Source organism: Aulostomus chinensis, chromosome 9, assembly GCF_037954235.1.
Source record: "Aulostomus chinensis isolate RoL2024-O1b breed Wild chromosome 9, RoL_Achi_v1.0, whole genome shotgun sequence".
NCBI lineage: Eukaryota > Metazoa > Chordata > Actinopteri > Syngnathiformes > Aulostomidae > Aulostomus > Aulostomus chinensis.
Window position 1 is genome coordinate 24,492,005 of NC_141328.1, and position 14,473 is coordinate 24,506,477.

General features: G+C 44.6%; 2 protein-coding genes across 7 annotated transcripts; one reads left to right on the top strand and one right to left on the bottom strand.

Annotated features, from left to right (window-relative positions):
- Positions 1-200: 200 nt before the first annotated feature.
- ttc34 (tetratricopeptide repeat domain 34) lies at positions 201-7,312 on the top strand. 5 transcript variants are annotated; one of them, XM_086214461.1, is made up of 9 exons: positions 233-294; positions 444-592; positions 1,280-3,030; positions 3,106-3,328; positions 3,749-3,941; positions 4,067-4,233; positions 4,426-4,699; positions 4,797-5,011; positions 5,479-7,312. In XM_086214461.1, exons 3-9 carry the CDS (start codon positions 1,340-1,342, stop codon positions 6,022-6,024), a joined length of 3,309 nt encoding a protein of 1,102 aa, XP_086070587.1. In that variant the 5' UTR covers positions 233-294; positions 444-592; positions 1,280-1,339; the 3' UTR covers positions 6,025-7,312. The 5 variants fall into 5 exon arrangements, with proteins under 5 accessions (XP_086070586.1, XP_086070587.1, XP_086070588.1 ...); XM_086214462.1 differs by lacking the exons at positions 233-294; positions 444-592 and adding an exon at positions 618-736 and having other exon boundaries at positions 1,280-1,454; positions 2,103-3,030; XM_086214460.1 differs by lacking the exon at positions 444-592 and having other exon boundaries at positions 201-294.
- alas2 (aminolevulinate, delta-, synthase 2) lies at positions 6,476-13,772 on the bottom strand. Of its 2 annotated transcripts, none has more exons than XM_086214464.1 (10): positions 13,606-13,772; positions 12,321-12,667; positions 12,090-12,182; positions 11,795-12,017; positions 11,374-11,558; positions 11,109-11,288; positions 10,184-10,348; positions 7,858-8,126; positions 7,154-7,316; positions 6,476-6,942 (listed from the first exon to the last, which is right to left on the bottom strand). In XM_086214464.1, the coding sequence occupies exons 2-10, from the start codon at positions 12,649-12,651 to the stop codon at positions 6,779-6,781; spliced, it is 1,773 nt and encodes a 590-aa protein (XP_086070590.1). In that variant the 5' UTR covers positions 12,652-12,667; positions 13,606-13,772; the 3' UTR covers positions 6,476-6,778. The 2 variants fall into 2 exon arrangements, with proteins under 2 accessions (XP_086070590.1, XP_086070591.1); XM_086214465.1 differs by having other exon boundaries at positions 12,321-12,672; positions 13,606-13,758.
- Positions 13,773-14,473: the final 701 nt, after the last annotated feature.

The window sequence follows — 14,473 nt, forward strand, 5'->3', positions numbered from 1 at the left end:
TTTTGATAATGGATTTTTATTGTGTATTTCTTCAATTCGTTTCAAAATGGACAGCTGAGATATCGACGATAATATTCTTCCCTTCCATCTCCCGTTCAGGGGGCAAAGTTTGTACTAAAGCCTTTGCAGTGAAATGATGTCACCTTCGGTTGTCGTGTGACAGCGTTTGTGGTTTCCCTTGGCAACCGGACCCTTGCTCACGGGGACAACAGCTCACTCCCAGCCGGGTCCCATCCGGGCAACAGAAGTAACAGAACCAGGCCTTCATATCGTGATGGGAAGTAATTCTGGAAGGTTGTTGTTTTTTTTCTAATCTTCTCTTGCTGCTGCTGCTGTTTGTGTGTGTGTGTGTGTGGGGGTGTGTGTGTGTTTTTGTTGTTGTTATTTTTGTTGCTAACTTTTATTAAGCAGAAAACCAGCTCCTGCTTTTGTTGTATTAGCAGAAACGCTGTGGTTGTCCCGGCAACGAGGAGCTGAGCGCTATTGAGTTACAAAACTGAGGTCCAGGTTTTGTGTCGTCGGGACGGTGCGGAGGAGAACAGGAGCGGAGACCAGCGTCACTCATGCTTTAATAACTCACGGATTTATTTCGGTTTGGGCTTTTTTTTGTGGTTTGGAAAGAAAAGACATAGGAATGTGAGCGGGGCAGCAAAACTCCCATGAGAGTGGCCATTTTGACACATACCCCATATTTGACGCTTAAAAAAATAACAGTTATGAAAAAAGAATGTTTGCAGTACGTATTGATAGTTAATGCATTATTCCTTTGCGTTACAGTTACAATATTGCACGTTGCTCTGTTTTTGCACCGTTGATAAGAATGTTTTAAATTTCAGGATTTAGACAGGTCTACCCTACATGATGCAACAAAAGTCAGGTTCCGGGTTTTCACACGTTTGAGTGTGTAAAGGTGTTTGTTGTTTGATAAACAGCTTCAAAATTGATCATATATCAGTTGTTCATGTATTAAACCAGCACAAATAATACAAAGATTTCCTTTTTGATGTTGTTGTTGTTGTTGTTGTTGGCAACAGTCTTTTTTTCACTTGAGCTATTCTTAAATATCACAATAAGAAAGTATGGGTGTAGATAATGGGATAAATGATGATTGATTTCCATTCAGCTGCCTCCATCTCAGGGTATCGGTTTTGTGAATAGAACACTGACATTTTTTAATGTTACACTACAATGAGGCAACAAGCCCAAATATCTGCCAAGAAAAAGAACTGTTGTGTTTTGGTATCGTATTCCATTTTGACCCTTCATTTCCTGTTTTTAGTGGACAGGTGACGTCTACACTCATCTCTGCGATCAGCTAAAGCCGGACAGCTCCATCTGCATGGTCATGACAGCTCTGGTTCGATCTGGAGTTTCAGAGCTGTGTGAGGATGGGGACAAGTTCCTTGAGGCTGGAGAGCTGGGAAGGGCCACCTCCCACTACATGTCTGCCTTCGGTACTCATGCCGCCTCCACTGTGTCTCACATGCGAAAACTGAAGAGTTCCAGCCTGGGTGGAGTAATCTCTACCCTAGAAGGCTGGCTAGACAGTCACGGGCAGAGCCAGCCTGCTGAGGGTCTACACAAAGGACTAGTAGCTGTGTTTTTGTCCACTCTCTCCCCCAATAATCTGTCAGCCACCATTTTTAAAATGGAGTCACTGCTTCAGAGTGGCGGACATGGCTGTGAGGAGATTTTTGCACGCTGCACTGCTCTGCTCGAAGGGAAGCGAAGCCCTTATCCAGAAGGTTCTACCCGTGTGGTGTTGGAGCTCACTCGTGCCCTGGCCTGCTTGTTCTCTGAACCTCACAGCATCAAAGGCCTGAAGCTTTACCTCAAAGCTTTTAAGAGCAATACTGCTGAAACCGTCCGACTGGTGAAGAGCAGACAAGCCCTGCACTTACCCAAAATAATCAAGGCTTTTACAGAGCAAATGCTGCACGTGCATCCCTCCTTGATACTTGACAACCGGCGTGAAGTGACAACCAAGGAGAATGAAAAGCTCAGTGTTGATGCTGCTTCTGCAATCATTGAGTTTTTGTTGTCTCTCTCACCAGGTAATATAGAAATACAGGAACTTAGAGCTGCATATTTATTTTTCACAGGAAGGTTTGGAGACAGTGCGGAGGTGTACTCTGCTATCTTACAGCAGAGTGCAACTTCAGAGCCAAATTCAGAGAGTAGTGCCAACCAGACAGTCCAAGACACACCTGAGAGGAGAGCCAGACACTTAACCAGTCACGCTGCTGCCTGCTTCTCAGCAGGCGGCAGAGTTGAAGAGGCCTGCAGGGATCTGGGGGAGGCATTCAAGATCCACCCTGCATGCTCCCGAATCTATTTCCAAAAGCTCTTCACAGATCATGGTACAGGAATGGCTGCTCGCACCCATCTCCGTCAGCAGGCAGAGAGAGACCTGTCTGTGTACAAAGAGAAGGTCCTCGTCCGTCCAGACCTGAGGTCCAAAGAGGGTTTGGAGCTCCTGGATCCTGCTATCGCTCAGTTACGGACTCTGTGCCATTTAGAGCCTGACGGTGGAGGCAGAGAGCTGCGGGTGCGACTGGCCGAGTGTCTCCTTCTCAGAGGAGAGCAAAAGGAGGCTCTCTCTATCTGTAGTCAGCTAGCTGCTGTCAAAGGTCAGCAGAGCTATCAGAACACGGTGCAAGTTCTCCGTGGATATGCGCGACTTCTCACAGATGACCACCAGGGGGCACTGGAAGACTTCCAGGCTGTGATTGAACATAGTGCCCCCCACCCATCCAGCTGCGTACGTGCTCTCTGTGGCAGGGGGCTTCTGCGAATGATTGGCGGCTTGAACTACCTCACAGCGTTAGACTATGTGACAGCTAGCTGGCTGCAACCTCAGGAGACAGCATTCACAGTTCGCTGTCTGGTGCCATGGAACTGCAGGGGACTGCTGTTTACTGTTTTACTGGAGCAAGGACGAGTCATGCTGGAGGAGCAGGGGTCCACCTCAAGAAGAAACTCCCAGAAGCCTCAGGAAATCAAATCAAAGAGCGACGACCACAGAGCAGGGTAAACATCGGTTCAGTAATTCTCAACTGATGCCATCTGCTCTGGTAACTTCCTTCATTCCACTTTGTGCATCAGGACCCCTGCTGGGGTTCAGTCCCTGGCTGTGCTGCTGATGGAGCTCCAGCCCAGTGCTGATGGACCACAGATCCTAGCTGCAGATGCCTTGTACCAGCTTGGCCGAGTAGAGGAGGCCTACCGCCTGATGCTCTCCATCGGGCCCAGCAGTCCTCGGGCCCCCATCCTTGCTCGCCTTGCCCTGCTGCAGCTCCACAGGGGCTTCCTTTACGACACCAATCAGGTATACAAGTCACAAGCAGTCAACTACAGTGCCTACCAGCAGACTCAGTGAATAAAGCTCTTCTGAAATGGAAAGAATTACAGCTTCTTCTCTAAACTGGGCGGAAATTAGTCAAGGATGATGTTGAATGTACTTTTATGTTAGTCATGGACTGTGGTTTGGAATTTCCGCTTTACATTTTAAATATTGCGCACGTATTTCTCCAATATTAGCTCTGACAGTAAGGTTGTTGGGATGAGTTTTCAAGCGCTGTCATTCAATAACTACAAACAATTTATTTAAGCATTCTTGTATTTTCACTGTCACTGTGTTTTTCCAACAATCTCAGATCATTAACATTAACAGATAGGTGACTTTTCAAAGTTATTCCAAGGTGTTTAAAGTCAAAGAAGTGATGGTTTTTATCACTTTTCCTTGCAGCTGCTGAAGAAGCTCATTCAGTGTGGCGATACCAGCTGCTTGCGCCCCCTGATGGCAGTGGCACAACAGAAGGACCGGGCACTGCTACAGGTTCACTGTCACTCTGCTGCAAAACGGATCCTGGAGGGCAAGAGAGAAGAGAGTGCTGTCAGGGAGGCTGTGGCCTACCTCTCTATCGCCATCATTGTCTCTGGTGATGAGAATTATTGGTCTGGCTCACTGTGGACTGTCTGATCAGAAGGGTGCTAAAGCTGAAGAAAGAGCATGCATAATGCTTTAACCAGGGCATTTGGTTATGAATATTTTCTGTTTTTTAAGGTGGAGAAGGAGCAGACTCCTTGTTGGAGAGAGCGCGATGTTATGCTCTTCTGGGCCAAAGAAAGACAGCCATCTTTGACTTCTGTGCCATTCTTAGGAAGCATCCAAAGCACGTTCAAGCCCTCTGTGGACGAGGCTTCACCTATCTCATGCTGAACCAACAAAAGGTATTCTTGAACTTTTTAGATTCTTTCTTATTCCTCTGACCTTCACTCCACTTGGAGCTACACAAGATTACTTTAATGTAAAAATAAACTACCACCATTGTACTTGGCTGATGAATATTAGGTGACACTGATCTACAGATGTGTGTTTTCAGATCAAATGTAATATTAAAGCAGCCTTTTCTTCTTCTGTAGGAATGCACTGATGATATCCTGGCAGCACTGCAGATCAACTCTGATACCGTCACCAAAGACATCCTGTCCCTCAAGGACAAGGCCCGTAAATTGGTGTGTGACTGGCTGCACCAGTCTTGCAGGACTAATCTTTCAGACCTCCTGACCACTATTGCTGCCCCCGTCCATGAAGAGCAGCTCAGAGAGGCTTTTATTATCGGAAGCGCTCTGATGAAGACTGACTGCAGAGACCCCAGATGGCATCTCCTCTACGTTGACACACTCATAGCCAAAGGTGCCAAATTTGCTGCTTGAACTCTGTGTTTCACTAAAAAAATGCTCTGGTATTTACCGTGACCCTCGCCCCTGCTGTTATATGCCATCTGCTCAAGGTGAAGTTGCAGCTGCAGGTGATCATCTGATCCAGGTGTTTGGCCAGGAGCCGAGAGATGCAGTGGCCCAGGCCCGGTTAGGTGTGGTGGAAGCCTGGCGGCAGGACTACTGCAGCGCAGCTTGCAGGCTCAGAAAAATCTCTGAGGAAGATCTCTCCGGTCTGGACTTTTTACTGGCACTGATCCCATATAATCACAGAAAACACATGGCGCAGGTAAGACCACATCCTGCAACGCTAATGTCACTTTTCAGCATGAGTGTCATGGATAAAAAAAATCATTGCTTTTGACTATGGCAGCACTTTCTATTCCACCATCAAGTTTAATTCTTGAAGTTTACATTTAAGTGCAGCATGTCATTTGTGAATAAAATACCAGACGATTAAACATCAGCTCATGCAAACCTCCAAAACACAGAGGAAGGTACATAGGAGCTTGGCAAAGCAACCCCATTTTTTTCCTTCTTTTTTAAGAGAAGCGTAAACACACTGATGAAACTGAAACATTTGCTGTCTGATAGTGTTTGTTTTTTTGATTTGTCCTCTCCACATCAGCGACCCCAAACATACTTTTTCAGTGACACAGCGTGCATAATATAAGATGATGGAGAACGTCTCACTACATTGTTGTAACCAAGAAGCCTGATAAAGCTACATTTCTGCTTGGGATGTGATCGTGACAGGCAGCAGTGCAGGAAGCCAGCAGTGTTTCATCAGATGGAAGGTGGGATCAGGCCCTCACCCTTCTGACTGTGGCGATACAAGCAGCAGGAAATCACAAGCTCCAGTACCTCCGCCAGCGGGCAGCCTGCCTTGCACAGCTGGGTTTACACGACCGGGCTGTAGCTGACCTAGACCAAGTCATTCAGAAACATGGTGGATCCGGCTCCAGCTACACAGATGACCCCAAAGTTTGTGCAGAAGACCTGTGTCGTCGAGGCCGAAGCCTGGTGCTGTGTTCCAGAGAAGGGCCAGCTCTTGACGACTTTAGTCAGGCTCTGGAGCTGCACAGGGACCAGGCCCTCCAGTGTGTGGATGCTGGTCTGGGTAGGCTGCATGTAGCTGAGTGCTTCCTGAGGGGGGCGCTGCAGCATTACGGAGAGCAGCAGCTCAGTAAAGCCTGGATGCTGATTGAATGTGGTCTGGTTGTGGACAGTGAGAATGTTGAGCTACGCAGACTGAGGTCAAGGGTCAAACGAGAGGTGGCCAGCCCCTGTAACGTCAACTAGAACACCATGAAGCCATGTTAGTGCCCGTAACAAAGATATGGAACATGGAGGAGAATGTAAGTGGCGGAACCTTCAGCAATGATGTAGGACAAGTTTGATGAATTTTTTGATACTCGTCTTATCATGTTTTTCAAGTTTAAGCTCACAGTGCAATTAAGTCTGATTAAATCAGTATTCAGTAATAATAACGATGATAATTTGAATTATAGTTTATTTCTCAATTGCTTTTCAAGAAAAATGACGAAAAGAGGCAATGAAATTACAACTAAATGCAGATAAGATTATTGTTGTTTTAATATTAATACCTTTATCAATGAGCCAAAAGCATGTTTAATATGAGGGGAGCATGTAAATAGTAGCATTGATATTTTTCTCCTTTACAAATTGATTACATCTGCAGACCTACGCACAGAGGTTGAGCAACTGAATGGAAATGGAACCAAAAATCACACAACATTTATTTAAATTTTATTCATACATCACACCGAGATAAGATAATTTAGAAAGTGCCAAATGTGCAGGATTGTTGCTGTCAAAATGGAAGAGGCACAATTTCCTACATCATATCAATAACAGCAGGTGCAAGTAAATGAGCATAAATACAGGAAAACAAATACATCTGTAATATATTCCACTGACATGAAATAACAATAAACCCACACAGCTAGTTGCTAAATAAGTACTATCTTTCGAATAATTTGGAAAACACGCAAGAACTTAGTTGTTTTACTTGTGTCGAACAGCTGAATGGACTCTATGCAGACACAGTAATGTACTGAGGTTCCATGTTTCCAAAGTAGGATTTCTCCCATTCACTCATGAGGTCAAAGTGCAGCGGACGGTCGCAGAAGGTGCAGGAGGCCGTCGCCGGGGTGTTGAGCTTGAGCCCAACTTCCTGCCACACGTCTACCAGTTTGTCTGTGAATTATACAAATGTATTATTTACAAGTTTTAACGATTAGAGGCTAAAAAGTATTGCTGTGTTTTAAAGAGCCAGCACACACCACAGCTCTGATTTGAGTTTAGAAGGGACATTAATTCTGTATTCACTGTCAATGTGATGCCGAGACGCACTTCACTTGATTAGGTATTTACTAGAACTGATTTCAATAAGGCCTCCCACACTCACCCACGAAGTAGTCCATCATGGTGGGGTTGTGATGAGGGGACGGAGCCAGACGCAGCAGCTCCTCACCCCGAGGCACCGTTGGATAGTTGATGGCCTGGACGTAGATGTTGTGTCTCTCCAGCAGTGTGTCACACACCTTGGAGTTCAGCTCAGCGTTGCCCACCTAGAGAAGAATGGTAAATTGAAGCGTTAGCCATTACGTGGCTTTACTTACAGCAGACAGCAGTTATTGCCTTGACGTGTAAGGTGTGCTATTGAATGGACGTTTGCTTGTACACTTTTTAAAATGTTCATTTTAAAATTTAAAAATTAAAAGATGTACAGGTAACATTAAATTACGCATAATTTTAGTACCAATGTGTTTTGTTATATGCCTTTGCCATTTTAAAGATGTAGGGGGTCTTTTTCTCAAATGACATTTGACTACTCGTGATACAAAATACCTGTTGTCTCAGAGAGCCAGGATGTCACTGAGCTAAATGGAATACAGCTGTTAACAAGACATTATTTCTTTGGCTTTTTATCTACAGTGTGCTTTTGAGAAAAACATGTCCAAATGTCTTAAGTGAAATAGACACTGCAGCTAGCATGTGCTGAATACGCTAGAACACTTTCAGTGGGTGGGATGCCTGGAATCCTTTATTTTTAGAACGTTTCATATGAGCTCATGCAGTTGTGGAGGCAGCAGTTCTGCATTTTCATACCCGTATGGGGATGATGTGGCTGGGGCAGTTGACCACTGGCAGGCCCTTATCCATGAGCAGCTGCCTCATGTGTTTGACGTTCCTCTGGTGGGATCTGCGGAGGACCTGTCCTTCAGGGCTCTTCAGGACCCGGACAGACTCCAGCGCTCCAGCCAGGACCATCGGGGGCAGGGCGGTGGTGAAGATAAAGCCGGCTGCAAAGGAGCGCACGGTGTCCACCAGGGCAGCGCTGCTGGCGATGTAGCCTCCCACACAGCCAAATGCTTTGCCTGGAAAAGATAAAGAGGGGCTGCGTGAAGTTATCAGAGAATATCATCAGTGTCGGTAAGAACATCAAGTACATAAAGTATTTCAACTTCCTAGTACTTCAGTTTTTGTTTTGTTTTTTAAATTTCAAATGGGGTTCCACTCAAAATCTTTACGTTTATTTTTATTTTGGAGTAGATCTGTATTGACATTGCAAGATTGGACATTTTTGATGAAAACTTCTGAGGCTTGGGGGAGTGACATCGCATCACTTCACCAAGTTTCAATTTCCACACAGTTTTGCCAGAACGTGGGCAAACTGTCCTCTTTCTCACCCTATTTATTCAAGTCAGGGGATGTCAAGGTCTGAGACTGTACGCCTCTTCTCAGACGGAGCTTGGCGGTGTGATCCACGGCAACCTCATAGTGTTATTTTACACAGCTTAAGACCACGTCAAATATATCTGCCCTCAGGCATCGATTACCTTCGAAAAGTGACAGTAAAATTACCCCAAGAATACTGTATATCTGAATTGTCACTTTACAGAAGTCACATACAGTTAAACCATCATTCATGATGTACTATTTATAATTTCCCTTCTATTTATTGAACCTCCCGGGCCTACAACTTTAAAAACCTCCGAGCAGAACGACACACATTGCGGTTCATGAGCTTCCTCGTCCTGATAGGAGTAAACTCAAACTCTCCAGCAGTTGCCAGTGTTAAAGGAGTGGATAGCAACCAAAACATTTTAATGTTGCTATATTTCCCACATTTTCAACGGGGGCGGAGCTACGGGGTGGCAAAGGGTGGCCGTGGCCAACCCTGGCAGCGCTCCGGCCACCCCCGCGGCTGGGGAATTATTTGTTAAAACGCGGCTCTCACGTGGAACATTGGTTCCGCCTAACTGCCATTTCCGCACGGACGCGATTAGTTGTAGGACACACTTGGCGGGAACGGCGAGCAGGCGGGATCGCCGCAGGAGAAAAGAGACCGCGCCTGCGGTGGAGAGTTCCTGCGCTAAGTAAAGTCATCGAGACATTTTAGGTATCTACTTATTGCCACCCCTATGTGAGTGATGGTCTCAGTCTGGCCACCCCAATGAAAAATTTCTGGCTCCGCCCCTGATTTTCAAAACCACAAACAAATAGTTTACAACCCTTAGAATCTTAAATCTCACAATATGTAAAATGAAGGTGATAGCAGTCACAGTTTCAGTAATGAGCCCGAGTTTGACAGGTGTCGCTCCTTGTCTCATCCACTACAAACAAGCAGTTATCATTGCCATGACAACCTCTAACTGCAGCCGGAGCCCCAGAGATTCTTCTACATTTTGAGACCATATTTTTGTACGTTTTATGTACTTAAAGTGAGACTAAATCGTAACAGCATTATTATAGTCACTGTGATGTATCTAATGGAGCTGTCAGTCTTGAGTATTGATCACCACTACCCCTCACCGATAAGCGGAATAGAAAATGGATGGATGGATGAATATTGCTTATTTCCATTGAGATTGTGTCTCCGTCTATTTCCAAGTCGACACTTGTAACCGTCCACTTTGAACTCAAGTTTTGTAATCCAGCAGTTGATTACGCTTGATCTTCATTTGATGAGGATTTTTACCTCAGAACTTTCAAGTTGACATAAAGAAACACACACACACACACACACACACACACACACACACACACACACTCTCACACACTCTCAACACACACACACACGACCCTGCCTCTGATAGTTTTATCAATAGAGCCAGAGTGGGAGGAGAGCCGGCACCCAACTGATAAACCTTCTGCTTCCTCTGATGAGAGCTTTATCCTCTCCTGCCCTCATTTATCCAACACCAGAGCAGCACTTTTAAGAGTTATGGTGGCTGTGTTGGCAATATGACACTGGCAGTTAGACCAGGTGGCTGTTTGGTGGAGTTTGGCCAAGAGAAGAGACAATTAATCTGTGTCAGTTTGAAGCCGTTTCTCAATGTCATTACCGATGTAAGAGTTTGAGGGTGGGCTGTTACCATACGTCAATGAAAACGACCGTAACCTCACTTGAGAATACAGATAAACAACTCACCTAAGGTCCCAGAAACAATGTCAATCTTGTGCATAACATTGTCCCTCTCTCCCACCCCAGCACCATGGGTTCCGTACAGGCCAACAGCGTGAACTTCATCGACAAAGGTCAGGGCTCCAAAACGGTGAGCTACATCACACAGTTCCTCTAGGGGACAGATACCACCTGAAAGAACCAGAGAACAATGCAGTATCAATAGAACAGATGAACGCCTGGAAATTAGCCAAACATGTTCCACCAGGCCAAGATATAGAGGGTTAATGAGCTATTGTTGGCTGATGAAAATGCCCTTGTATCAAAAATCAGAAGTGGTATATAAAGCAAGTGGAATAATGATAATAATGTACTGTACTCACTCAGAATCTGGCTGTTCCTTTAATATCTACACACCTTCAAACAGAGGCACCAGTGCGTACCTAATAAGAGCCTTGAAGACCAGTCTGGTACTTTTACAGTAACAAATCTGAGGGGACATTCTTCAAAAGTGTACCTGTAAGTACAGAACTGCTCTTATCTCATACCTCTGTGTTTGCCCAACAATTATGAGTTGTACTGATAATGATTATATGATGGATGTCTTACTTTCGCTGAGGTCAACTGAAGCTTCAGTTGGTATTAGTATCATACTGGGAGCTTCTTAAATCACAATGTATGGAATATAACAGTATATAACGATTACACCACTCAAAAACTGACATAATTTACATACATTTTCCATTTAAAGCTAATATCTGAGGCATGTTTCTATACTGCACCCTACAAGTGCACTTCAAATATTTCTCTCTCACAATCTTAATAATTTAAACCGCAAATATTTCATTTTTAAATTGGAAGTACACTCCACCATGTATCTGATTTTATGTATAAACAGTAAGAAGTAAAAACAGTAGCAATCTCTGTTACCAGGACATTTCCTGGTGCTCACCGTCCATAGAGTGCACCGTCTCAAATGCCACTATTTTGGGTGTCATTGGGTCTGAACGCTGCAGCAGTTCCTCCAGGTGTTTTCTGTCATTGTGGCGAAAGATAAATCGCTTGGCTCCACTGTTTCTGATCCCCTGAATCATTGATGCATGGTTGCCAGCATCTGAGTAGATCTCGCAGCCTGTGTGTGACAGTGAAGGCATCATAAATCCTTTCATCTGTTCAGAGATGTTAAAGATGAGCGCCTGTCAGACATCAGTATTTACCTGGCAGCATCTTTGCCAGGGTGAAAAGGGTAGAGTCGTTTGCCACGAAGCAAGAGGAGAAGACCAAAGCTGCATCTTTCTTGTGAAGCTGAGCCAACTCTCTCTCCAGAGACACGTGGATGTTACTGGTGCCTGAGATGTTCCTGGTCCCACCTGCTCCGGCACCATGCCGTTTCAGGGCCTCGCTGAGGACACGGAAACATGACACATCTGACGATCCACGTAAGGCATCCTTTATTTACATACATTCAATCCATCATGAATAAAAGTATCCAATATTCAACACAATATGTAACTAACTGACTGAAAATCAAGCGGTGCACCAAAGGTGTGTTTTTTTTGCTTTGTGTCTGCTTGTGATTTGTGTTTGACTCTCTGTTTAACGTGGGACTTCTGTTGCACGCTTGATCTCCCATCTTACCTGATAGCACCGAGAACCTGCGGGTGCCGACTCATCCCCAGGTAGTCGTTGCTGCACCAGACAGACACCTGGGATCCCTGGCGCTCAGAGATGGAGTAATCCTCGGCGAAGGGGAAAACCTCAGCGCTCCGGTTGACGGTCTTGAACACTCTGTATGTGTGGTCCTTCTTTTTATCTGCAATCTTCTCTATGAAGAAGCGGTCGTAGTCGTAGCTGGAGCCGACTGAGGGGATGATAAATCAGTCATTCAGCCGGTCAGACAAACAAAGAAACTTAACTTCATTTCAAATCGTACCCATGTTGTCCCTGAGGAGATGGGTGACAGTGTTTTGAGCTGATACTGGGAGCATGGAATCCTTTAAACCCTTCAGCAGAGATATCATTCTACCTGCAAAAGAGAAGTGTGGACTTGTCAGTGTGTTTTTTTTTTTTTTTTACTTGGTCATCTGATTGTAAAGCTCAGCTTCTCAGGTGTTGTGCACATATGAAGTCTGCAGCATCACTTCAGCTGCCAAACTCTTCCTACCCTCTTCGACGTCCTCCTGTACTTCAGGGCTGGCCTGGACCAGGCCGATTTCAGAGGTGACAAAAGGGCAGGCCTTTGATACAGACACCGCCACCTGAGCCGCCGTTTGAGCAAACAGCCTCCTTTGTTCCACAGTGGGAAGACGGCTGCTGGCAGGACTGGTGGGCGAGACGTTCAGTTTGGGCTCCAGAGAAGTCGTCCCGCTGATACTGATCTGGCGAGCGATGATGGGACATTGATTGGCCAGAGACAGCAAGGAGGCTCCTGTTTTCCTTAAAGCCGGCTTCGTGGCAGATTTCAGGAAGGGACAGTGGTGAAGGAAGGCAGCCATGATGCGCCCGCTGCTCCTAATCTCAATGAAGACACAAGACAGGAAAATCATATGCACTATATCCCTGAAGAATACGACTTTCGGGCAATTGGTGCTTAAAAAAAAAACCTTTCCCAGAAAGGGCAAAAGGCAGAAGAATGACTGCAATGTGTCAAGGACATTTTGGTTTACAAGGTTCGACATGTTCTGAGGGGCTGGAGAGCAGCAGGCGCCCACTCCTGGGTGTGTCAGGTTGCTGCTGCTTATCTCGTCTCTGCAGGCGCTCCAGCGCTGCCCCGATACACGTCATCAGCTGATGCTGCTATCAAAAAAATCCTCTCTAAAACACGGCGGAGACGCTTTTAATTCTTTTCATTGTTATGTGTGTCCCACACTTTGCGTTAGAAATAAAAGTATTTTTTTCTCCAAACGAGTTCAAAGCAAAGATGGCGCGTGTGTGGGTTCACGGGAGAGCAGCTCTGCGCGTCCCTATCACTTCCCTGTTAATCTCCTGTGGTCAACAGATTAGGTGTTTCTGAGGACCCGCAGCTTTCTCTTGTGGTTTAAAGTTATCTTTACATTGGTCCCTCAATGGCCTTTTAAACACATGTAGGTCAAACTTTATGGCAACTCGTTGTTATTTTTCATTGTTGAACACTTTTTTTTTTTTTTTTTTAAACAATGGCTCACATGCAAAAATTGCAGCATCTTTTTCTGCGGCCTGTAATCTCAAAGTATATCAAGCATCCAAACATCTATTTTTTATGAATGGATTTAAACAAAATTCACTGAAGGATGTGACTGTTCTTTCCTGTGTACATTGATGGTTAATAAGTAATTGTCAAAACAGTATATTTACTGATAGCTACCGTATCACTATAAGCTGCAATGGATAAAATGATAATAAACGCATAGCAGTAGTAGAATTAATAATATTAATGATAATGAAGAAGATCAGACTGTGAGGAAGCTCACCTGTTGACCTGCACTGAGGACGAACTTCTGCGCAGCAAATAGGCAGCAGATCCGAAAGTGTCAACACTTATTGGAGCAGTGTACAATCAGCTGTGCTCCCACCCCTCCGAGGTGTCACACGGGGCCACCCAGGGAGGCCTGTGTGTGGGTTGCATCACTCAGATACATTTGCTGGGGCAAAATATTGTGAGCCCACTATACTTGTTGTGTCCCTCATGCTTCATGGGGCCAAAATGCTGGGCCCTTCGATTTAACGTGGTCGTTTAAGGCTTAACAGTTTAGAGTTCCGATTAGTTTATGGGTAGGATACTGTGTGTGTGTGTGTGTGTGTGTGTGTGTGTGTGTGTGTGTGTGTGTGTGTGAGGGGGGGGTGCAAAGATATTTACATGCTTATATTTTACTTAACATTTAACTAAAAGAATATATTTCAATAATAGAATTACAATTAAATAATAACACGACATAGGAACCATACAACATTCAATATTATGTATTTTTTTCCTGTTGTTTGAAGTCACTATGAATTTGCATTGTTAAAAGTAAAAGTAACACAGAATATAAATGTTAATTACACTGAAATAACAGGAAGTACTGTTAGACATTTATAGGTGTTTATTATGAAAGTTGTGAATGAATATATACGCAAATAATATGTCTATATCATTAGATATAATTAGGTAATATTTATTTAGTTCTTGATTATAAGACAAGCATGTAGGAGAAATCACATTTTATTTATTGATTTATTTATTCATACAATTATTTCCAGTGTCCTCGTGAGGAAGTCTGTAAACCGTAAAAGTCTGTAAAAGCTAATGATGTTTCCTGTCTCATGGCCATTTGTCCTGTCAAACTGTTCAAACATGGA